Source organism: Choloepus didactylus, chromosome 8 (assembly GCF_015220235.1).
Source record: "Choloepus didactylus isolate mChoDid1 chromosome 8, mChoDid1.pri, whole genome shotgun sequence".
Lineage (NCBI taxonomy): Eukaryota > Metazoa > Chordata > Mammalia > Pilosa > Megalonychidae > Choloepus > Choloepus didactylus.
Genome location: NC_051314.1, coordinates 114513553 through 114538394, shown reverse-complemented (window position 1 = coordinate 114538394; position 24842 = coordinate 114513553). Strand labels below are relative to the sequence as shown.

General features: G+C 36.1%; 1 protein-coding gene across 1 annotated transcript in view; it reads left to right on the top strand.

Annotated features, from left to right (window-relative positions):
• The window catches only part of PIK3C2G (phosphatidylinositol-4-phosphate 3-kinase catalytic subunit type 2 gamma), a 425918-nt gene that overhangs the window by 158376 nt on the left and 242700 nt on the right, over window positions 1-24842 (top strand). Inside the window, exon 15 of the mRNA XM_037846573.1 lies at window positions 13202-13332. Coding sequence (XP_037702501.1) covers window positions 13202-13332 — 131 coding nt within the window. The remainder of the gene's footprint in view (window positions 1-13201; window positions 13333-24842) is intronic.

The window sequence follows — 24842 nt, the reverse complement described above, 5'->3', positions numbered from 1 at the left end:
GCAACTTTTTAAATGGGCATTTATAAATACTGCCTCCTCTGTCAGAAATGTGCCTTCCCCCTCCCCTCTGCCATCTATGACCCACCCTCTCTTCTGCCTTTGGTCATGTAATTTATGTTCCTCTTTTAGGAGACATGAATCCCTCTTTAGGAATTTTGATCTTATTCCATCCTCTCCCCCCATCCCATGCAGGATTAATTGTTTATGCTAGTTTCCTAGGGCTGCCATAGTAATGTATCACAAACTGAGTAGCTTAAAACATCAGAAATTTATTATCTCACAGTTCTAGAGGCCAAGATGTCAGCAGTGTCATGATCTTCTGACTTCTGATGGCTCCAGCATTCCTTGGCTAGTGACAGCATAACTCCAATCTCTACCTCCTTCTTCACATGGCCATCTTCTCCCTGTGTCTCTGTCTTTTTTTCTTATAATGACAACAGTCACAATAGATTAAGACTCGCCCTAATTCAGTATGATCTCGTTGTACCTTGATTACATCTGCAAAGACTCTATTTCCAAATAAGGTCGGGTTCCAGAGGTTAGGACTTCATCATGTTTTTTGGAGGGAGGGGGGCAAAATTCAGCCTGTAACAATGCCCTTCCTCTGTGTTCGCACAGTGCCTAATATAAATTTTTATCAGCACATTTACCACATTATATTTCTTTCTCATTGACTAGGAGTTCTCTGACAGCATTGGCAGTGTCTTATCCTAAGGAATGAGCAAAAGTCCCTTAACACATATACTTGTTAAGTGAATGCTATGTGTCCATATTTCTGATCACTAAAATAACAGAATCCACAGGCATTTCTAAAATTGGCCCCTTCATCAACCCATCTGAACCTTTGTACCAGAATGTTCAGTTGTTCAATTGTTCCTTTTACCCAAGTAGACCTCCTCCTTAAACCACTGTTCTCACTACTCACTCCCTGAATGTGTTTTACTTTACTTCACATTTATCCCATAGTTGTCCTCCATTATCAGAGGTGTTAGGGGGAGGCACAGTGTACTCACTGAGACCAAGTTCTTAGAATGAAAAACATTTTGTGTTCTCAGGTAGCAGAGATTCTTTCATCCCTCATTCCTGAATTGCCATACAGGTCCCTCTTCTATAATGCCTTCCTTGAGACTCACCCCAATTGCTGCTCAGTTAGTAGGTATCTTTTCTTCCTCTCAACTGCCATAGAACTTTGGTTTCACAACCACTGTCATGTGATACCTGAACTATATCATGAGTCCAAGTGGGAGTTCATTGAACAGCTGACAGGGCATGAGCTGGACCCAGGTGCACCTGGGCCTGGTTGTGGGGTTTGGGGATTCGGGACATTTATTCACAACAACTCCCTTGAGGATTTCCAAGTCATAAAGACATAGTAGGAATCCTGGTGGCCAAGAGTAAATGGGGAGCAATGAGGAAAACAGTTGGAGCAAGATGGATTCATGAAACACAAGCAACTGACATCTAAATGTGTACAGCTGTATGAATTAGGAAGTAGGAAGACTAGCCCCGAATATTTTCTTGTACCCAGAAGGAGAGAGCCCCATAAAATTTTTTTCTTGAAGTCAATCCTGAGGGCTTGAGGAGTGTGACAAACAGGTTTCATAGAACATGCAATATAGACATTTGAAGAGGTCTCCTGGGACACTTTATTAAAAAGAAATCTGGGGCCAAGCCCAGGCCTAGTCAGCCACAGCCATAGGAAAGGAAGGATTTGCTGTTACACAACTTTGGTGCTACATACATATTTCCCTCTATTTTAGTTGTTAATGTGTACACCTTTTTTTCTCAGACCTTGTGTTCCCTGAAAGTGATGGATATTTTGAATATTCCCCATAATGCAAGGTGCTCAAAATTTATCTAGAGCAAATACATTAATAAATATATTTGGAGAACTTCTCTTTTGTAAAGTAACAAGTTACGTCAAAAGGCAACTGGAAGAAATTCCAATATTTTCTACCAGAATATCAAGAATAAGTTAACTAGCTTCATAAGCCAGGAAAAAAATACAATTTGGTATAGGTACTCATCGATGCATCAGAAATAGGAAAATAGTTTCCTACATGAAAAATACTGAAGAGTTTATTGTAGCTTTGTGAACAGCAGTACCACTATGTTCTCATCCACCTTATTGTCCTCATCTACCCTACCCTTTACTTAAAACCAACATAATATTGAACTGTATCATTAAATGTGTTTTCTGATTGTTTTTCCATGAGTTTAAGAAGTACTTGGGAGGCGGGGCAAGATGGCAGACTGGTGAGCTGTATGTTTTAGTTACTCCTCCAGGAAAGTAGGTAGAAAGCCAGGAACTGCGTGGACTGGACACCACAGAACAATCTGACTTTGGGCATACTTCATACAACACTCATGAAAACGTGGAACTGCTGAGATCAGCGAAATCTGTAAGTTTTTGCGGCCAGGGGACCCGCGCCCCTCCCTGCCAGGCTCAGTCCCGTGGGAGGAGGGGCTGTCAGCTCCGGGAAGGAGAAGGGAGAACTGCAGTGGCTGCTCTTATCGGAAACTCATTCTACTGATCCAGACTCCAACCATAGATAGACTGAGACCAGACACCAGAGAATCTGAGAGCAGCCAGCCCAGCAGAGAGGAGACAGGCATAGAAAAAAAAAAAAACAACACGAAAAACTCCAAAATAAAAGCAGAGGAGTTTTGGAGTTCTGGTGAACACAGAAAGGGGAAGGGCGGAGCTCAGGCCCTAAGGCGCATATGCAAATCCCGAAGAAAAGCCGATCTCTCAGCCCTGTGGACCTTTCCTTAATGGCCCTGGTTGCTTTGTCTCTTAGCATTTCAATAACCCATTAGATCTCTGAGGAGGGCCCTTTTTTTTTTTTTTTTTTTTTAATCCTTTTTTCTTTTTCTAAAACAATTACTCTAAGAAGCCCAATACAGAAAGCTTCAGAGACTTTCAATTTGGGCACGTCAAGTCAAGAGCAGAACTAAGAGAGCTCTGAGACAAAAGGCAATAATTCAGTGGCTGAGAAAATTCACTAAACACCACAACTTCCCAAGAAAAGGGGGGTGTCCGCTCACAGCCACCATCCTGGTGGACAGGAAACACTCCTGCCCATCACCAGCCCCATAGCCCAGAGCTGCCCCAGATAACCCAGTGTGACGGAAGTGCTTCAAATAACAGGCACACACCACAAAACTGGGCATGGACATTAGCCTTCCCTGCAACCTCAGCTGATTGTCCCAGAGTTGGGAAGGTAGAGCAGTGTGAATTAACAAAGCCCCATTCAGCCATCATTTGAGCAGACTGGGAGCCTCCATACACAGCCCAGCAGCCCAGAACTGCCCTGGGGGGACGGCACTCACCTGTGACATAGCACAGTCATCCCACAACAGAGGACCTGGGGTGCACAACCTGGAAGAGGGGCCCACTTGCAAGTCTCAGGAGCCATACGCCAATACCAAGGACTTGTGGGTCAGTGGCAGAGACAAACTGTGGCAGGACTGAACTGAAGGATTAGACTATTGCAGCAGCTTTAAAACTCTAGGATCACCAGGAAGATTTGATTGTTGGGGCCACCCCCCCTCCCCGACTGCCCAGAAACACGCCCCACATACAGGGCAGGCAACACCAACTACACACGCAAGCTTGGTACACCAATTGGGCCCCACAAGACTCACTCCCCCACTCACCAAAAAGGCTAAGCAGGGGAGAACTGGCTTGTGGAGAACAGGTGGCTCGTGGACGCCACCTGCTGGTTAGTTAGAGAAAGTGTACTCCACGAAGCTGTAGATCTGATAAATTAGAGATAAGGACTTCAATAGGTCTACAAACCCTAAAAGAACCCTATCAAGTTCGGCAAATGCCACGAGGCCAAAAACAACAGAAAATTATAAAGCATATGAAAAAACCAGACGATATGGATAACCCAAGCCCAAGCACCCAAATCAAAAGATCAGAAGAGACACAGCACCCAGAGCAGCTACTCAAAGAACTAAAGATGAACAATGAGACCATAGTATGGGACATAAAGGAAATCAAGAAGACTCTAGAAGAGCATAAAGAAGACATTGCAAGACTAAATAAAAAAATGGATGATCTTATGGAAATTAAAGAAACTGTTGACCAAATTAAAAAGATTCTGGACACTCATAGTACAAGACTAGAGGAAGTTGAACAACGAATCAGTGACCTGGAAGATGACAGAATGGAAAATGAAAGCATAAAAGAAAGAATGGGGAAAAAAATTGAAAAAATCGAAATGGACCTCAGGGATATGATAGATAATATGAAACGTCCAAATATAAGACTCACTGGTGTCCCAGAAGGGGAAGAAAAGGGTAAAGGTCTAGGAAGAGTATTCAAAGAAATTGTTGGGGAAAACTTCCCAAATCTTCTAAACAACATAAATACACAAATCATAAATGCTCAGCGAACTCCAAATAGAATAAATCCAAATAAACCCACTCCGAGACATATACTGATCACACTGTCAAACACAGAAGAGAAGGAGCAAGTTCTGAAAGCAGCAAGAGAAAAGCAATTCACCACATACAAAGGAAACAGCATAAGACTAAGTAGTGACTACTCAGCAGCCACCATGGAGGCGAGAATGCAGTGGCACGATATATTTAAAATTCTGAGTGAGAAAAATTTCCAGCCAAGAATACTTTATCCAGCAAAGCTCTCCTTCAAATTTGAGGGAGAGCTTAAATTTTTCACAGACAAACAAATGCTGAGAGAATTTGCTAATAAGAGACCTGCCCTACTGGAGATACTAAAGGGAGCCCTACAGACAGAGAAACAAAGACAGGACAGAGAGACTTGGAGAAAGGTTCAGTACTAAAGAGGTTCGGTATGGGTACAATAAAGGATATTAATAGAGAGAGGGGAAAAATATGGCAAACATAAACCAAAGGATAAGATGGCCGATTCAAGAAATGCCTTCACGGTTATAACGTTGAATGTAAATGGATTAAACTCCCCAATTAAAAGATATAGATTCGCAGAATGGATCAAAAAAAAATGAACCATCAATATGCTGCATACAAGAGACTCATCTTAGACACAGGGACACAAAGACACTGAAAGTGAAAGGATGGAAAAAAATATTTCATGCAAGCTACAGCCAAAAGAAAGCAGGTGTAGCAATATTAATCTCACATAAAATAGACTTCAAATGCAGGGATGTTTTGAGAGACAAAGAAGGCCACTACATACTAATAAAAGGGGCAATTCAGCAAGAAGAAATAACAATCGTAAATGTCTATGCACCCAATCAAGGTGCCACAAAATACATGAGAGAAACGCTGGCAAAACTAAAGGAAGCAATTGATGTTTCCACAATAATTGTGGGAGACTTCAACACATCACTCTCTCCTATAGATAGATCAACCAGACAGAAGACCAATAAGGAAATTGAAAACCTAAACAATCTGATAAATGAATTAGACTTAACAGACATATACAGGACATTACATCCCAAATCACCAGGATACACATACTTTTCTAGTGCTCATGGAACTTTCTCCAGAATAGATCATATGCTGGGACATAAAACAAGCCTCAATAAATTTAAAAAGATTGAAATTATTCAAAGCACATTCTCTGACCACAATGGAATACAATTAGAAGTCAATAACCATCAGAGACTTAGAAAATTCACAAATACCTGGAGGTTAAACAACACACTCCTAAACAATCAGTGGGTTAAAGAAGAAATAGCAAGAGAAATTGCTAAATATATAGAGACGAATGAAAATGAGAACACAACATACCAAAACCTATGGGATGCAGCAAAAGCAGTGCTAAGGGGGAAATTTATAGCACTAAACGCATATATTAAAAAGGAAGAAAGAGCCAAAATCAAAGAACTAATGGATCAACTGAAGAAGCTAGAAAATGAACAGCAAACCAATCCTAAACCAAGTAGAAGAAAAGAAATAACAAGGATTAAAGCAGAAATAAATGACATAGAGAACAAAAAAACAATAGAGAGGATAAATATCACCAAAAGTTGGTTCTTTGAGAAGATCAACAAGATTGACAAGCCCCTAGCTAGACTGACAAAATCAAAAAGAGAGAAGACCCATATAAACAAAATAATGAATGAAAAAGGTGACATAACTGCAGATCCTGAAGAAATTAAAAAAATTATAAGAGGATATTATGAAGAACTGTATGGCAACAAACTGGACAATGTAGAAGAAATGGACAATTTCCTGGAAACATACGAACAACATAGACTGACCAGAGAAGAAATAGAAGACCTCAACCACCCATCACAAGCAAAGAGATCCAATCAGTCATCAAAATCTTCCCACAAATAAATGCCCAGGGCCAGATGGCTTCACAGGGGAATTCTACCAAACTTTCCAGAGAGAACTGACACCAATCTTACTCAAACTCTTTCAAAACATTGAAGAAAATGGAACACTACCTAACTCATTTTATGAAGCTAACATCAATCTAATACCAAAACCAGGCAAAGATGCTACAAAAAAGGAAAACTACCGGCCAATCTCCCTAATGAATATAGATGCAAAAATCCTCAACAAAATACTTGCAAATCGAATCCAAAGACACATTAAAAAAATCATACACCATGACCAAGTGGGGTTCATTCCAGGCATGCAAGGATGGTTCAACATAAGAAAAACAATCAATGTATTACAACACATTGACAAGTCAAAAGGGAAAAATCAATTGATCATCTCAATAGATGCTGAAAAAGCATTTGACAAAATCCAACATCCCTTTTTGATAAAAACACTTCAAAAGGTAGGAATTGAAGGAAACTTCCTCAACATGATAAAGAGCATATATGAAAAACCCACAGCCAGCATAGTACTCAATGGTGAGAGACTGAAAGCCTTCCCTCTAAGATCAGGAACAAGACAAGGATGCCCGCTGTCACCACTGTTATTCAACATTGTGCTGGAAGTGCTAGCCAGGGCAATCCGGCAAGACAAAGAAATAAAAGGCATCCAAATTGGAAAAGAAGAAGTAAAACTGTCATTGTTTGTAGACGATATGATCTTATATCTAGAAAACCCTGAGAAATCGACGATACAGCTACTAGAGCTAATAAACAAATTTAGCAAAGTAGCGGGATACAAGATTAATGCACATAAGTCATTAATGTTTCTATATGCTAGAAATGAACAAACTGAAGAGACACTCAAGAAAAAGATACCATTTTCAATAGCAACTAAAAAAATCAAGTACCTAGGAATAAACTTAACCAAAGATGTAAAAGACCTATACAAAGAAAACTGCATAACTCTACTAAAAGAAATAGAAGGGGACCTTAAAAGATGGAAAAATATTCCATGTTCATGGATAGGAAGACTAAATGTCATTAAGATGTCAATTCTACCCAAACTCATCTACAGATTCAATGCAATCCCAATCAAAATTCCAACAACCTACTTTGCAGACTTGGAAAAGCTAGTTATCAAATTTATTTGGAAAGGGAAGATGCCTCAAATTGCTAAAGACACTATAAAAAAGAAAAACGAAGTGGGAGGACTTACACTCCATGACTTTGAAGCTTATTATAAAGCCACAGTTGCCAAAACAGCATGGTACTGGCACAAAGATAGACATATAGATCAATGGAATGGAATTGAGAATTCAGAGATAGACCCTCAGATCTATGGCCAACTGATCTTTGATAAGGCCCCCAAAGTCACTGAACTGAGTCATAATGGTCTTTTCAACAAATGGGGCTGGGAGAGTTGGATATCCATATCCAAAAGAATGAAAGAGGACCCCTACCTCACCCCCTACACAAAAATTAACTCAAAATGGACCAAAGATCTCAATATAAAAGAAAGTACCATAAAACTCCTAGAAGATAATGTAGGAAAACATCTTCAAGACCTTGTATTAGGCGGCCACTTCCTAGACTTTACACCCAAAGCACAAGCAACAAAAGAGAAAATAGATAAATGGGAACTCCTCAAGCTTAGAAGTTTCTGCACCTCAAAGGAATTTCTCAAAAAGGTAAAGAGGCAGCCAACTCAATGGGAAAAAATTTTTGGAAACCATGTATCTGACAAAAGACTGATATCTTGCATATACAAAGAAATCCTACAACTCAATGACAATAGTACAGACAGCCCAATTATAAAATGGGCAAAAGATATGAAAAGACAGTTCTCTGAAGAGGAAATACAAATGGCCAAGAAACACATGAAAAAATGTTCAGCTTCACTAGCTATTAGAGAGATGCAAATTAAAACCACAATGAGATACCATCTAACACCGGTTAGAATGGCTGCCATTAAACAAACAGGAAACTACAAATGCTGGAGGGGATGTGGAGAAATTGGAACTCTTATTCATTGTTGGTGGGACTGTATAATGGTTCAGCCACTCTGGAAGTCAGTCTGGCAGTTCCTTGGAAAACTATATATAGAGCTACCATTCGATCCAGCGATTGCACTTCTCGGTATATACCCGGAAGATCGGAAAGCAGTGACACGAACAGATATCTGCACGCCAGTGTTCATAGCAGCATTATTCACAATTGCCAAGAGATGGAAACAACCCAAATGTCCTTCAACAGATGAGTGGATAAATAAAATGTGGTATATACACACGATGGAATACTATGCGGCAGTAAGAAGGAACGATCTCGTGAAACATATGACAACATGGATGAACCTTGAAGACATAATGCTGAGTGAAATAAGCCAGGCACAAAAAGAGAAATATTATATGCTACCACTAATGTGAACTTTGAAAAATGTAAAACGAATGGTTTATAATGTAGAATGTAGGGGAACTAGCAGTAGAGAGCAATTAAGGAAGGGGGAACAATATTCCAAGAAGAACAGATAAGCTATTTAACGTTCTGGGGATGCCCAGAAATGAGTATGGTCTGTTAATTTCTGATGGATATAGTAGGAACAAGTTCACAGAAAGGTTGCTATATTATGTAACTTTCTTGGGGTAAAGTAGGAACATGTTGGAAGTTAAGCAGTTATCTTAGGTTAGTTGTCTTTTTCTTACTCCCTTGTTATGGTCTCTTTGAAATGTTCTTTTATTGTATGTTTGTTTTCTTTTTAACTTTTTTTTCATACAGTTGATTTAAAAAAGAAGGGAAAGTTAAAAAAAAAAAAAGAAAGAAAGAAAGAAAAACAAGGAAAAAAACGATGTAGTGCCCCCTTGAGGAGCCTGTGGAGAATGCAGGGGTATTCGCCTACCCCACCTCCATGGTTGCTAACATGACCACAGACATAGGGGACTGGTGGTTTGATGGGTTGAGCCCTCTACCATAAGTTTTACCCTTGGGAAGACGGTTGCTGCAAAGGAGAGGCTAGGCCTCCCTATATTTGTGCCTAAGAGTCTCCTCCTGAATGCCTCTTTGTTGCTCAGATGTGGCCCCCTCTCTCTGGCTAAGCCAACTTGAAAGGTGAAATCACTGCCCTCCCCCCTACGTGGGATCAGACACCCAGGGGAGTGAATCTCCCTGGCAACGTGGAATATGACTCCCGGGGAGGAATGTAGACCTGGCATCGTGGGACGGAGAACATCTTCTTGACCAAAAGGGGGATGTGAAAGGAAATGAAATAAGCTTCAGTGGCAGAGAGATTCCAAAAGGAGCCGAGACGTCACTCTGGTGGGCACTCTTACGCACACTTTAGACAACCCTTTTTAGGTTCTAAAGAATTGGGGTAGCTGGTGGTGGATACCTGAAACTATCAAACTACAACCCAGAACCCATGAATCTCGAAGACAGTTGTATAAAAATGTAGCTTATGAGGGGTGACAATGGGATTGGGAAAGCCATAAGGACCACACTCCACTTTGTCTAGTTTATGGATGGATGAGTAGAAAAATAGGGGAAGGAAACAAACAGACAAAGGTACCCAGTGTTCTTTTTTACTTCAATTGCTCTTTTTCACTCTAATTATTATTCTTGTTATTTTTGTGTGTGTGCTAATGAAGGTGTCAGGGATTGATTTAGGTGATGAATGTACAACTATGTAATGGTACTGTAAACAATCGAAAGTACGATTTGTTTTGTATGACTGCGTGGTATGTGAATATATCTCAATTAAAAAAAAAAAAAATATGGTTCAGATAAATGAAGAGTAGAGAAAAAGGTTTTCCAGAGAAGGGGAACTATCTTAAATGCCAAGGTGAAGAGTTTGAACTTGCATAGAGTTTGATGATAAGATAGTTTTTCTAACATATATTTCATTGTATTTTATTCAATGAATGTTTTATTCAATAATTATTTAATGAATAATTTTATTCAATTAATGTTTTAACCAGTTAAACAAAAGGGAAGGTAATGATGGAAGACACATTTATATGCATACATATTTATATCCATATCTATATGTTTTCTTTACATAGAGAGATAATTTGTAGGATAGTAACCCAAAGGTTAAAAGCCTCTATTTTGGGGTGGTCGAATTTTTTGTGATTTTCAGTAGACTACAGGTTTCAAAAAGGAGGAAAGAGGAAGAAAGACAGAAAGGCAGGCAAGCCTTGGACATAGTGACGATTTCTGAACAAGGGCATGGAATAACCCAAGTCATGCTTTAGAAACACATCAATTTCAGGCAAAGTTCTAGAAAGGAAGATATGGTTTCTAAGCTATTAGAAAAGGAAGCAGTGGTTCCTGGTCACTGGTGTGGGTTTTCTGAGACAAGCTCTGTGAGACTTACTTCCTTTTGAGTTATTTTTTATTGTATTTACAGACACATGATTGACAGAGCATGTCTAAATTTCAACAGGGTATTTGAAAAGATCTCCCATGATTCTGTAATTAATATAACTTGGGATATAATGAAAATTGGGTGAATGTGTAGATGATCAAAGGACCACACCTTAGAAAGTTAATTCTATATCACTATATTCCTGAACATACCAGACTGTTTCTCACCCTCTTCCTTGGCTCACTCACTTCCCTGTGCTTGGAATACCCGTTTCTGAGATCCAGGCCCCTCCTTGCACACCAGTTCTGAACCTATATCAGAAATGTACGTGGTACCACAGCTTCTCTAAGATAGGGCCCTGCACAATCTTTGCTTATTTTCTTCCTTTCTCCTGGATCTCACCTCTGAGGCTGAGGTCCTTCTGCCTTTTGATTAATTATCCTAATGCCACTTTTTTTTTTAAATGGAAGAATATGCGAATTGTGGCTTGTACATAATAAAATGCAAGTTATAGATAGATGATAGAAAGATGATAGATATAGATAGACAGATACATAGATAGATAATATTAAGAGATCATTGCAATCTGTCTCAGGTCCTCTGGGAAGCAGGTACTGTAACAGAGTTAGGAGTGCAAAGATTTATTGGGGAGTGAATAACACTGGTGAAAACAAAAGGGGGTTGGGCTGCCGGAGTCATCAGACTACAATGCACACCTGACAAAGTCTCTGCCAGCCAACAGGGAGTTTTAGAACAAAGCCCACTGGTTGGAGGAGTCCCATGTTGAGCAGAAATGGCCAGGCCTTAGTGCCACTCTTGCTCAGTCATTGGCACGGGCTGCCCCAAGTATTGTGACCTTAGCACAAAAGCTGAGGCTGAGGCTGAGCCTGGAGCGACAAAGGGCAAGAGATTGCCAGCCAACCGCACTGGCACAGCTGGGCAGTGAGTCTCCTCCTGAAGGGGGCATGAGCAGTGAAGCTCCTTGTCTGCCACACAATCCAGAGGAGGAAGGGAGAATTCAATTAAGAGTCATCCTAAAACCATTTTGTCACTAACTAGTTGTTACCTGGGGGTGGGGTTGCTTGGGGGAAGGTGGAATCAGTATGGCATCCATAGAAAATTGGTGATAAAAAATTGAAAGAGGTTATAATAAAAATTGGGTACTGGTGAGACTTGGTGGTTAATGGGCTTGTCTTAATTGGGTAAGTGATATTTTGAGCTAGGAACACAGAGAAATAATTAAAAGTGCATGAAATAAATCAAACCTATAGTATAAAGAAATACTTTTTATTTTACGTTTGGAATCATGCAATTCCTTGTGGGTTTGTTCTTTAAAGGGCTTGAATCAATAAAAATAATAATAACAGCTTAAAAAAAAAAAAAAAAAAAAAAAAGAAGTACTTGGGCACATAAGGAGTAATATGTAACCTGATAATATTGCCCACACTTCCCTCAAAGGCCCCAAAGTGAATCTTTCTGTCAAGAGGCAAAATTTGCTGTTATGATGCTCGGGACAGCTAATCTATTACTTGTTTCTTTTAACATGTTGGAGTAATAAGTGATAAACTGTAGCAAAGATTATACCAAAAACAAGTGTTGCAAAAGACTTTATAGGTTATAGAATGAAATTACTAGGTTTTTCAAATAAAGAACCCAAATTCATTAAACTGCATTTTAAACTGTAGCTCACACAGATTTTTTTAAATAATATTCCTCAATTTCCTGAGATTTAGCCCTAACATAGTTTAGCAGAGAAAAAAGAATTCTGTGGATTTTCTAATGTGAAAAAAAATTTAAAAGTATTATATCCATAAGCAAATATATGCAGCAATAAAGTATCCAGCTCATTTACATAGTTTGGAATTGACTTTTTTGTTAACTGATGTTTTATTTATTAAAATCAAAATATCATTCAAATATGGTGTAATGGAAAGCACATTGAACCAGGAAAAAAGGAGGCTTGGACTCTATCCTGTCTATAAATATGAACTACAGAAGCCAAAGCAAAAATACTCTATTTGATTAGCTACTCGCCACACAGGTCTTTACCAAAGAGGAGTCACCTTTCATGTCTATAAAGTGGTTCTCAAACTTGCAGATTTCATGTATCAGGGACTCACAGAGAGTTCCTTTGTATTTTCCCAAGTGATGACATCAAAAGGCATAATTATATACAATTTTCATCATTTCATAATAGAAAGATTTCTAACACCAATATGTAGAAAGGATATAATCTTCTTTAAGCAAAAATGTAACTTATTTAGTTTTATAGAAAGTTCATAAATTATTCTAACCTTTCTCATTTTGACTCAGAAAGCATTACAGATGACTAATCCATTCTATTTGTATAAATAATTGAGGATTGGTCAAATATCATGTATGTTTAAATACTAAGTCCAACTATACTGATACTATTTTAAATTATTTTAAAATAAATATTACAGAAAAAATGGGATTTTCCTCTACTTTAGTTTTCACAAATCTAAGGTAGGGTTTATAAATTAACAATGCGTATTTTAGTCACCTTCAATACATGACAAATATTCCTTTATTTCAGATTGATTTTCCAACTACTGGATGGGAATATATGAAACCTGCTTCTGAAGAGAATAGAAATAATCTTGAAGAACCACCAAAGGAGTATTTAAAACATATTGCCAGACTTTCACAGAAACTGTCTCCCTTACTGTAAGTGACCCAGATCTTGTGAGTGAATTTTATGTGCTGTTAATTATATAATCAATCATATATGTGAAACACTCGTATCTTTAAAGAATGAACTTTCCTACCCACAAAACTTTTTTCATTTCTTGAAGCCACATGTCTTGGATAATTATTTAATGTTTAGTAGCTAAATAAGTAATTATGTATGCTTTTAAGTATTTTTTTTTTCACATGGCATTTAGCAACTTTAACTTTAGACTAAGGAAAAACCAAAAGATTGGATATCATTCAGTTCAAAACAACAAAGCAGGGAATGATTAGATTTTTATCAGGCTATAGAGTGATAAACCATTGTTCAATCATTCTTCAAGTAGGTAGGAAGTTGTTTTAGTAAACAAGAAAAAGCAAAATTTAATTATCACAGATTAAAGAAGAACAGAAATAAGTTATGTTTAAATAGAGCTGAATTAGTGACTAAATAACAGAGTTAAGAACAATGAGTTCACTGAGAATGTTTGTCTATCCGATCATAGACAACAGGTTATAAAAAAATTCTGTCTAGGAGATTCTAAGACCTGTCTCTTGGCTTCAAAAATAACCTTTCTATGGATGACTCTCAAATGATGATCTGGCACAGGCAGCTCTCCTTAGCTCTAGAGTCATATCCAACTGCTTTCTAATACCTCTACTTGAATGCCCAATAGGTTTCTAGAACTTGGCTTACCAAATAGAACTCTTGATCGCATTCCACACTCTAGCCCGAACATATTCCTTCTCCTGAAAATGACTACAAACTTCACCTAGTAGATCAAAACCTTGGGCTTTTCTATTGACTTAATCTTGAGTCTTTGGTTTCTCAATTCACTTTATCCCCAGGTGTAATTTTTCATAAAGTCATGTCTGCTCAATTTCCAAAATATGTCCCCTCCATGTAGCCACTTCTGTCCATCTCCATTGCCTTCACACTAATTCTAACCACCATGACTTCTTGTTTAGAATATCGCATCAGACTCCTTACTGTTTTGCCTGCTTCCTCTCTTACTTACTGCCCAATCCATTCTTCAACTTGTGGTAAAGGGATCACTCAAAAGATTACTCAGATAACATGACTCCTCTTCAAAATCTTTAAATAGTTTCTAATTGTTTTTGGAATAAAATGCCTTATCACGTCATATATCTTGTCATAGTATATAACACCCTGAATAATCTAGTTACTGTCATGCTCACTAATTTCATCTTTAATTACTTTTCCTCATTCGTCTCAAGGCAGTAACATCAGTCTCCTTCACATACTGCAATTTTGCAATTCTTTTTCCCACCTCAAGGCCTTTTTTTTTTTCCTTTCTGGTTTTCCCTCTGCCTGAAATATGCTTTCCTTGGTTCTTCACATGATGTAATCATCTCATCTTTGAGGGTTTCATTTAAATGGCATCTTCTCAAAAAGGCCTTTTTTTTGAGCACCCTGAATGATGAAGTCTTTATTCTCTATCATGTTACTTTTTATGTTATCACACTTAACACGATCTATTATGTTATGCATTCATGTGTTTATTTTTTATCTCCTTTCATTAATTTGTTAGAACCGAAAGAGCAAGGAACCGATCTTACTATCACTATACTTCTAATGCTTTACGTTTTGCCTGATAAATAATAGTATAAAATTATTATATTTTGATGAATAAAGTTCCCTTGTATAGTTCCTAGTGTAAGCAATTACCCTAAGGGCTGAAGACAATGGAAGAGTCTCATAGTTCTCTTGACATATATATTGATGATCCATTGCCATACTGGTTTACTGTCATCTTATCTAGGTGAAGAATCTTTCTTCACTCTTCCTGGCCTTTAAAAAGTGTATCATATATAAGAGGCATATTTGTAATTAGGAACTTTTGTAAATATGAAAAAGATGCAATGCCTTGAAATTTTAAGTATATTGCAATGAAAAAGTCAAAACCAAAAACCTAATAATCACAGCAGTTGCCTTTAGACCTTTAATATTAGAGGTTTACATTTTAAAATTAAACCTAGGGAATTCTGTTAGTTTTATATTTCAGTTTCTATTTAAGTTAATATCTTATGCATAAAATAAGCAACATTTTCCTCTGTTCACCCACTCAAATACAATTATTAGTGTTCAGTACAGTATAGTTTCATTCTGGACTATGGAACAGATGGAGGACAGTCTTCAGTGTGATAAAGCTTGTGTTAGAATCGGATTAACTTGTTTCCAGACACCAGATGTTATCATTTAGTTGGACTCTATTATCTCTTCTTCAAATCAATTAAATATCAGTCAGGAAGTTCAAACTCAATGAAATTCAATGAAATTGTGTCTATAATATTTGTAAAAATAAAAAACCTAAAAATTTTTCCTTTTGATGCCAACTAAATATTTCTGTATATGAAGATGATCCCAGAAATAAAGATAAAAGTACATTTTTTGAAAATAAATTAACACTTCCACATCAAGCCATAAAGAGTAATTAATGTCAGATTAATCCCCCATCCTTAAAGAACTATGGCACAAGAATAATATATATGAAACAATGCTTTTCAGCAATTGGACTATATACAGTGCATGAAGTGAATTCCATGATTAAAGTGGCTTTCAGTCTGGAGATACATTCCATACTATGGTTCTGGAAGTAGAATCTCTGAAATAAAAAGGCAGATGCTACAGTAGCTGTAATTCACAAAGCATGTTACTAGAGAGAAGAAGAGGAGCTTCAGAAATCTGTGTTGGTGGCTCTTTCACTGTTTTAGCTGAGTACTAAACTACTTGTGATCAGAGATTGGTTTTGAGAGCCTGCAAGAGACCAACTACTGGGAAACTATGAAATAAATGCAGACTCCAGAGGTTACACAGTGGTAGAAGACATAGGAATTCTGGCTACTCAGAATGGTGAAACCCATACAGATTACCCCAGATATTCAATAGAGAAACCAGAAGAGTGCACATTAGAAATAAGCCTACACTAGCCCAAGAATAAGAGCTATGCTATACCCAACCTAACAAATCTTAAAAAACAAGTCTCAAAGGTTAAAACAAATCTGAAAGTAATTAAACTGATTTCTCAACAAAAGAAAAAAAAAATGTTCAACACCAAATTTTACAAAAATCCATACAATCAAGAATTGCTAGAGCTGGGAAGAAGCAGAAAAATGTAACTCACAAACATAATGGGAGTGAAGTAGTTAGTAGAAAGCGACCTCAAGATATTAAATTTAGCAGATCATGATTTTAATACAGCTATTTTAAAGATATTTAAGGAATTAAAGAAAAAGATAGATATGAATCAACAGATGAAGATTCTCAGTCTAGAAATGGATATTTAAAACTGAAAAATAAAAATATCTATTTTTAAATCAATAATGGGCTTAATAGATTGCATAGTGCAGAAGAAAAGAAGAGAGTTTGAATAGAGGACAAATAGAAATTATCAATGTTGAAACACAGAAAGAAAAAGAATCCTTCAAATCAAGTAATATAACATATGTGAATTGAACACATGCAGGAAAAGATGAGAGAAATTGAAGCAAAATATTTAAAGATAAACAACAGCCAAAATTTTACAGCTTTGATTAAAGAAAAATCAACTTATCAATTTTAGAAACTTAATTCCCAAGTGTGCGTGCGTGCGTGCAAACACACAAAAAGAGTGAGATATGGTGAGGAGGGGTATATCATACTTAAATTGCTGAGAACTGTGGTCACAAATGAAAATCTTAAAAGCATCAGAAAAAATGGACAAATCTCATAGAAGAGACAATCAGTAAGATCAACTGCTGACCTCATCAGAAACAATGCAAGAAGAAAGACAGAACAGTATGTTTAGATGTTGAAAGAAAATACATACATCAACTTAGAATTCTAGAACCAATAAAAATTACATTTCAAAAGTGAAGGAAAAATTAAGACATTTTCAAGTAAATAGAACTGAGTTAGTTAATTATCTCTACATTTTCTTAATAAGAAATCTTAAAGGAAGTGCTTCAAGCTGAAAGAAAATGATATCACATGGAAACTCCTATTTCAAGGAATAAATGAAAAGCATCAGTAATGAAAAATTTGTAGGTAATTTAAAATACTTTTATTTACACTTATTAATTTCTTTAAAAATTAATAGACTATAAAAACCAAAAATAATTAAAATGTACTTACTGGGTTGATAATATATAAAAGTAAAATATGAAGCCATAATAGAAAAAAGGTGAAAAGTGGAAAAAAGGAAACTTACAATTCTAAATATCTTACATTATATGTAAAGTAGTGTAATATTAATTTATAGTTGGCTGTGATATGCTAAAAAAATACTGGAATCTGTAGAGAAATTTTGCTCCCAAAATTTAAATAATTATTTTCAAAAGCCATGAAACAAACAAAAATGAAATTTAAAAAAATACCATAGCAAAAGAATACAAGGATAAAGGGGGGAAGTTAACGAAAAATTGCTGGTACCAAAGAATGTGAAACCCAATCATATTTGTAATTGTATTAAAAGTAAGTGGACAAAAGCCTCCAATTAAAAGAAAGAAATTGACATCATACATTATAAATGCAGTATACAACATTATGCTCTTTAAAGGCACATATTTCATATATAGTGACATAGCTAGGTTAAAAGAAAATTAATGGACAAAGATATGCCATGAAAATCATATAATCATCTGAATAGATTCAGAAAAAGCATTTGACAAAATCCAAACACATTTGTGGTAAAAACACATAAAACTAGTAACAGAATGGAACTCCTTCAATCTTAAAAAACCTGGAGTTAACATATTAATCATATTAAATGCTACAGTAATGAATGTGTTCCCCCTAAGGTTGGGAGCAAGGCAGGGATGTCTGCTCTTATCACTTCTCTTCAGTGTTGTTCTGGAATTTCTAATCAGGGTACCAGGCAAGGAAAAGAAATTTTAAGAAGTTAAAATGAGAAGGAAAGAAATAAAGCTGCCTCTGTTTGCAGGTCACATGATCATGTAAGGTCACAGCATTTGAGGTCAATATACAAAATGCAATTTCATTGCAGTGAACAAATAGAAACTAAATTTTACTCTAAAATCCTATTTACAATGTCATAAAAAACGTAAGGTACTTAAAGGTAAATTTAGTAATAAATGTACAAAAATTCTACATTGAAAAGTGTAAAACCTTGCTGAGAAAAATTAAAGAAACTCAAATGAATGGAAGGATATACCATATTCATTGATTGGAAGAATCTGCATTGTTAATATTACAATTCTCCCCAGACTGATCTATGAATAAAATGTAGTCCAAAGTAAAATTCAGCAGGTTTTTATAGAAATTGAAGCAATTCTAATAATATATGGAAATGCAAAGGCCCTAGAGTAGCCATGTTCTTCTTAAAATACAAGAACAAAATTGGGGATTTACAAGTCTAATTTAAAGACTTACTATAAAGTAATAGTAATCCAGAGAGTCTTGGATTTCCAATTGAGCAAGATGTTAGTATAACAAGCTCCAGGGTTCTTTTCCTGCACAGAATTTTTGAACAACTAGAAAAAACTGTCACAACCATTTTCCTCCACACTCCAGAAAACAGTTAAAGGGTTCCAGTAACTGTGTGAATGCCAACTGAGAAAATGCAACATGGTAGGAGCGGCTTGTAATGCCCTTGGTGGCCTCTACCCCATATCCTCCCCAGCATGCTGTGGTTCCATCCCACACTCACATCGTGGGTCCCTGGCCCTGTTCTGGAGGGAGCAGTTTAAATCCTATACACATACTGGGGTGCCTGTATGTAGGAGGCAATCTATCAGATGCATAGATTGAAGGACTGAACCAGGACACTTAATTCTGGCTCACCCTTGCAGAATGTGCCCTGTAAGGAAAGCAGCTTATGGACAACTAAAGCTGTGTGAAAAACAATTAACTCAAAGTGGAATAGGGAAAAGTGTTCCTGGCTTTAAGAAATACAATAGAGCACCTGAGAAGGGGAGAAAGTCTGTTTCATAAGGAATAGAGAGAACATCAGATTCTTGTAAACAAGGGAATTCCTAAGGCCTTAACCTCAAACCCAAGGAAAGACATAGGCTCAGAAAAGATGGAGAGAACCCACACTTCCACATCAGGCTGATTTTGATGGGAGGGCTAAACTCTGAAGGAAAGCACCAGCCAATGCAGAGCCATTTGCAGAGTGTGAATGGTATTTTAGCTGTTGGTTGGTTTGTTTTTTTAGCTCCTGTCATCAAGGAAATCTCTGCCATACCAATAGCTAGATACAATATTAAGGAAAAGGCAGATCAAGGACTAAATCCCAGAGTTAATGTACTAAAGTGCTAAAATGTACAGTGTGTAAAAAAGATTATAAGACAAGCAAAGAAACAGGAAGTGATGGCCTATCCAAAGGGGTAAGATACGTCTTTGAGAACCATAATCAAAAAAGACCAGACATTGGACATACCAGAGAAGGACTTTTTACAAATGATCTTCAATATACTCAAAGAAATAAAAATATAAAAAAAATAAAAAAAAACATGGAGAAAGAAAGGATATCTGGTAAATGATGGATGAACAACGTGAGTATCTCAATAAAGAGATAGAAATTTTAAAAAGGAACCAAACAGAAATACTGGACTTGACCACAATAACAGTAATAAAAAAAAAATTTCTTTGAGGGTTTCAGTAGCAGAATAGAACTGGCAAAAGAAAGAATCAGTGAACTTGAAGATAAGAAAATTGAAAAGACTCAGGTTGAGAAGCAAAAAGAAACAAGAATGAAAAAAGTGAACAGAGACTAAGAGACCGATAGGACACCATCAACCATACCAATATATGCATTATGGGAGTCCTATAGGAGAAGAAAGAGATAAAGGGACAAAAAAAACTTTGAAGAAATAATAGCAGAACACTTACAAATTTAAAAAAATACATGAATATACATTTTCAGGGATCCCAGGGAACCCCCTAATAGGATAAACTCCAAGAGAACCATGCCCAGGCATACAGTAGTGAAACTGTCAAAGGACAGGGAGGGAGTTCTGAAAGCTGCAAGAGAAAAGGAACATTTTCTGTATGAGGAAGTCCAAAAATACTGTGTCTGTTTCTCATCAGAAACCACAGAGGCAAGAACAGTAGGATGAAATATTTAAAGTTCTGAAAGAATATGATTGCCAACCAAGAATTTTATATCCCAGGAAATTTCTTTTGAAAAATGAGGGAGAGATTAAGACATTCCCAGATAAACAAAGCTAAAGGAGGTCATCACCACTAGACCTTCCCTATAAACAATGCTAAAGGGAGTTCTACAGGATTGAAAGGAAAGTACACTAGAGAGTGGATTGAAAAAAACAAAGAAATGAAGATCTCTGATAAAAGTAACCATATGGGTAATTATAAATGCCAGTCTGTTGTATTTTATTTTTCAGTATGTAACTTAGATTTTGACTTCTTACAGGGTCTAATAAGCTGATGCAAAAAAAGGAATTATAAATCTATTGTTTGGGGCACAAATATTTAGCAATATAATTTGGAACATGTACAACTAAAAAGTGGGAGGACAGAGGGATACATAGACGGTATTGATGTATGCTGTTAAAGTTAAGTGGTATCAATTCAGGTGCAAATTTGATAGATTTAAGATGTTAAATTTAAGTACCACGGTGATTTTGAGAAGGGATCAAAATTGTACACTACAAAAAATTAAATAAATATGAAAGTAGGCATTAACAGAAAGTTAATAATAGAATTATCTATCCTATGACCTTCCATCCCATTTCTAGATATATAGCCAAAAGAGTTGAAAGCAGGGACTCAAACAGATATTTGCATACCAGTGTCTTTGGTGGCATTATTCATTATAGCCAGAAGGTGGGAGCAACTCGAGTGTCCATCAACAGATAAATGGATCAGCAAAATGTGGTATGAAGTGGAATATTATTCAGCCCTGAAAAGGAATGTGGTTCTTATGCATGCTAGGACATAGATGAACATTGAAGATACCATGTTGAGAGAAATAAGCCAGATACAAAAAGACAAACATTGTATAATCTCACTTTATATGAAATAATTATATATTCAAATTCATAGTGTTAGAAATGAGAATACAGGTTGCCATGCACCAGAGTTGGGTTGGGGAATGGGAAGTTAATGCTTGATTGGTACCGAGTTTCTGTTTGCAGGGATAGAAATGTTTTGGCAATGGATGATGGTGATGGTAGCACAAAATTTTTAATATAATTAAACATCACTGAATTTGAATTTGGTTAAAATGAGAAATTTTAGATTGTATACGTTACAAAAATTTTTAAAATGATAGAATTGTACAACAGTGAATCTTAATGTAGACTATTGACTATAGTTAATAATTTTAATAATATTGTTTCATCAGTTGTGACAAAGATACCATACTAATGCAAATTGTTAATAGGGAAAACTTGGTGTGTGAGGGGAAATATATGGTAACTCTGTACTTTCTGATGATTGTTCTGCAAATCTTCATCTTATCTAACAAAAAGGTAGCGTGATATTGTCTTAATATAAAAATTGTGATAGGCTAATTGATCAATGGAATAGAATTAAGAATAGAAAATACAGCCCAGAGATAACCCATATTTGTATGTTCAGTGTGTTTTTTTCAGGTGTGAATTAGTATTTCATCATGTTTGTTTTTTAATTAGAGAAGCTATGGATTTACAGAAAAATCATTCATAAACATAAAGTACAGAATGGCACCTACCACCTATTATTAATATGTTTTTCCCATTGTGGTAGATGTTACCATTGATGAAAGCACATTTTTATGATTGTACTATTAATTAAAGTCCATGATTTAACTTAGGGTTCACTGTTTATGTAGTGCAGTTCCATGGATTTTTAAGAATTTTATTCTATTATCATACATACAATTTAACATTTCCCCTTTTAACTAAACAGATATGCATATATTTCAGTGCTATTATGTTCACAATGTTATGCTACCGTCACCACCACTCATTACCAAAACATTTCCCTCATTTCAAATAGAAAATCTGTACATTTTCAGCCTTAAATTCCCATTCCCATCCCCACCCCATTCTCTGGTAATCTATACCATATTCTAGATTTTGAATCCATGCGTTTGCTTGTTCTAATTGCTTCATATCAGTGAGATCATACAATATTTGTCCTTTTGTCTCTGGCTTATTTAACTCAACATGATGTCTTAAAGCTTCATCCATGTTTTTGTATGCACCCCATCACTCAAGGGGTCTCATTGTCACTGCTCAGTATTTTTTTAATGTCAGATTCCTCGGACTTCCTTAGAATTTTGTCTGACAAACTTGATCAAATAATGAGGTCTGATAAATTTTTCTTCTCATTAGTGACTTAATAGTGAAAATTTCATCTGCTTCTTCATTTGCAAACATCAACGTAGACCCGAGTTTGTGCCTAACATTTGTTAAGGTTGATCGATTACTAGCATCATAATAAGCACTAGCAACTGACTTCTTGGATTCCAAGATGAGGCTTCTGTAAATTGCTACAAGCATAGAGTTTTAAAACTGTTATTCTGCTCTTTATGGACAAAAATTTTCCTTGGATGCAAGTCTTCAATACAGGTGTCATTCAGGGGGATATTAAAAGCCAAACACTTTACTTTTTACAAGAAGTTCAGGAGTGGGGTATGTGAAACAGTTGTACAGGTACAATAAAATTGTACAGTTTTCTCACCATCCAGGTTGCCTTTAATGAACTTAAGCCACTGATACAAAGTATGTGTTAAATGAGTCATAAAATATATCCTGGCTATTATTATTATTATTATTATTTGGAAAATAATACCTGAGTAAAATATACTTTTTAGACCACCTGGATTTAGGCTTTTCCCATCAGTCGCCCACTATGTTTTGGGTGAAACTGCAGCATTGGCACACCCAAGAACAGTCACTTTTTGGTTAGTCCATAATGGTTTTTGATACTCTGTCATTAGACCTTATGAATGTTTTTGTTTGTTTGTTTGTTTCTTTGTTTTTAGAGATCTGGTCTCAGTACAGAGCTATTTTACTAGCAAAAAAAATTTGCTTAGGTACAAAGTTCTCATCAGGTATAATACAGGAAAATAATTCTATGTAATTTTCTACTACTTAATAATTAACAGAGGCTTGACAGATTAACAGATTATTTTTTTCGTTCTAAACAGAGGTGGAGGGTTTTATCACTCTCTTGTTTTCCCTCTGAGTTTTATTGAGATATTCACATACCGTATAATCATCTGCAGTGTACAGTCACTTCTTCACAGTATTATAATATAGTTATACATTCATCACCACAATCAGCCCTTGAGCACTTTCATTACTCCAAAAAAATTAAAAATAAGAATAAAAGTTAAAATAAAAGTAAAAAAGAATACCCAAAACATCTTACCTCCCCAATCCCTTCCTATTATTCATTTACTTTTTGCCCCCATTTTTCTACTCATCTATCCATACACTGGATGAAAGGAGTGTGAGCCACAAGGTTTTCACAATCATACAGTCATACCATATAAGCTATATAGTTATACAGTCATCTCCAAGAATCAAGGATACTGGATTGAAGTTCAGCAGTTTAAGGTATTTCCTTATAGCTATTCTAATACATTAAAGATTAAAACACATAAGAATAACCTCCAGAATGACCTCTTGACTCTATTTGAAATCTCTCAGCCACTGGAACTTTATTTATTTATTTTTTTCATCTCTCTTTCCCCTTTTGGTCAAGAAGGCTTTCTGAATCCCACGATGCTGGCTCCTGGCTCTCCCTCAATTTTTTATGCAATTTTTATTGAGATATATTCACATAACATATAATTCTTCAAAGTGTACAATTAGTTGTTCATAGTTGTGCACTGATCACCACAATCAATCTTTGAACATTTTAATTACTCCAAAAAATAAAATAATTATCATAAAAAAGAACATCCAAAGCATTCCATTCTCCTCCTCCCCCATTGTTCATTTACTTTTTTTTCAGACTCATCCATTTTTTTAACTCTATCAAAAAATTAAATATCAAACAATAAAAAAAAGTTTCAAGCAAAACCAAAACAAAGTAGTAAGAAAAAACAAATAACCTAAAATAACTACATTGCTTCCAACGTGTTCCTACCCTACCCCAAGAAAATAAACAGACTATAACCCAACAAAGGAATAAGTAAAACAAATAACCTAAAATAACTACATTTCTGCAAACTTGTTCCTACCATAGCCCCCAGAAATTAACAAACCATAGTCGTTCATGAAGCATTCCCAGAACATTACGTTTATCCTCCATAACTTATGTGCTCTTCTTAGATTATTGTTTTCCCTTCACTGTTTGTTGTCTATCACTAGGTCCCCTACATTCTACAATGTAAAACATTTATTTTACATTTTTAGCAGTGTTCACATTAGTGGTAGCATAAAATATTTCTCTTTTTGTGCCTGGTTTGTTTTGCTCAGCATTATGCCTTCAAGGTTCGTCCATGTTATGTTATATGTTTCACGACCTTGTTCCTTCTTACTGCCATGTAGTATTCCATTGTGTGTATATACCACATTTTGTTTATCCA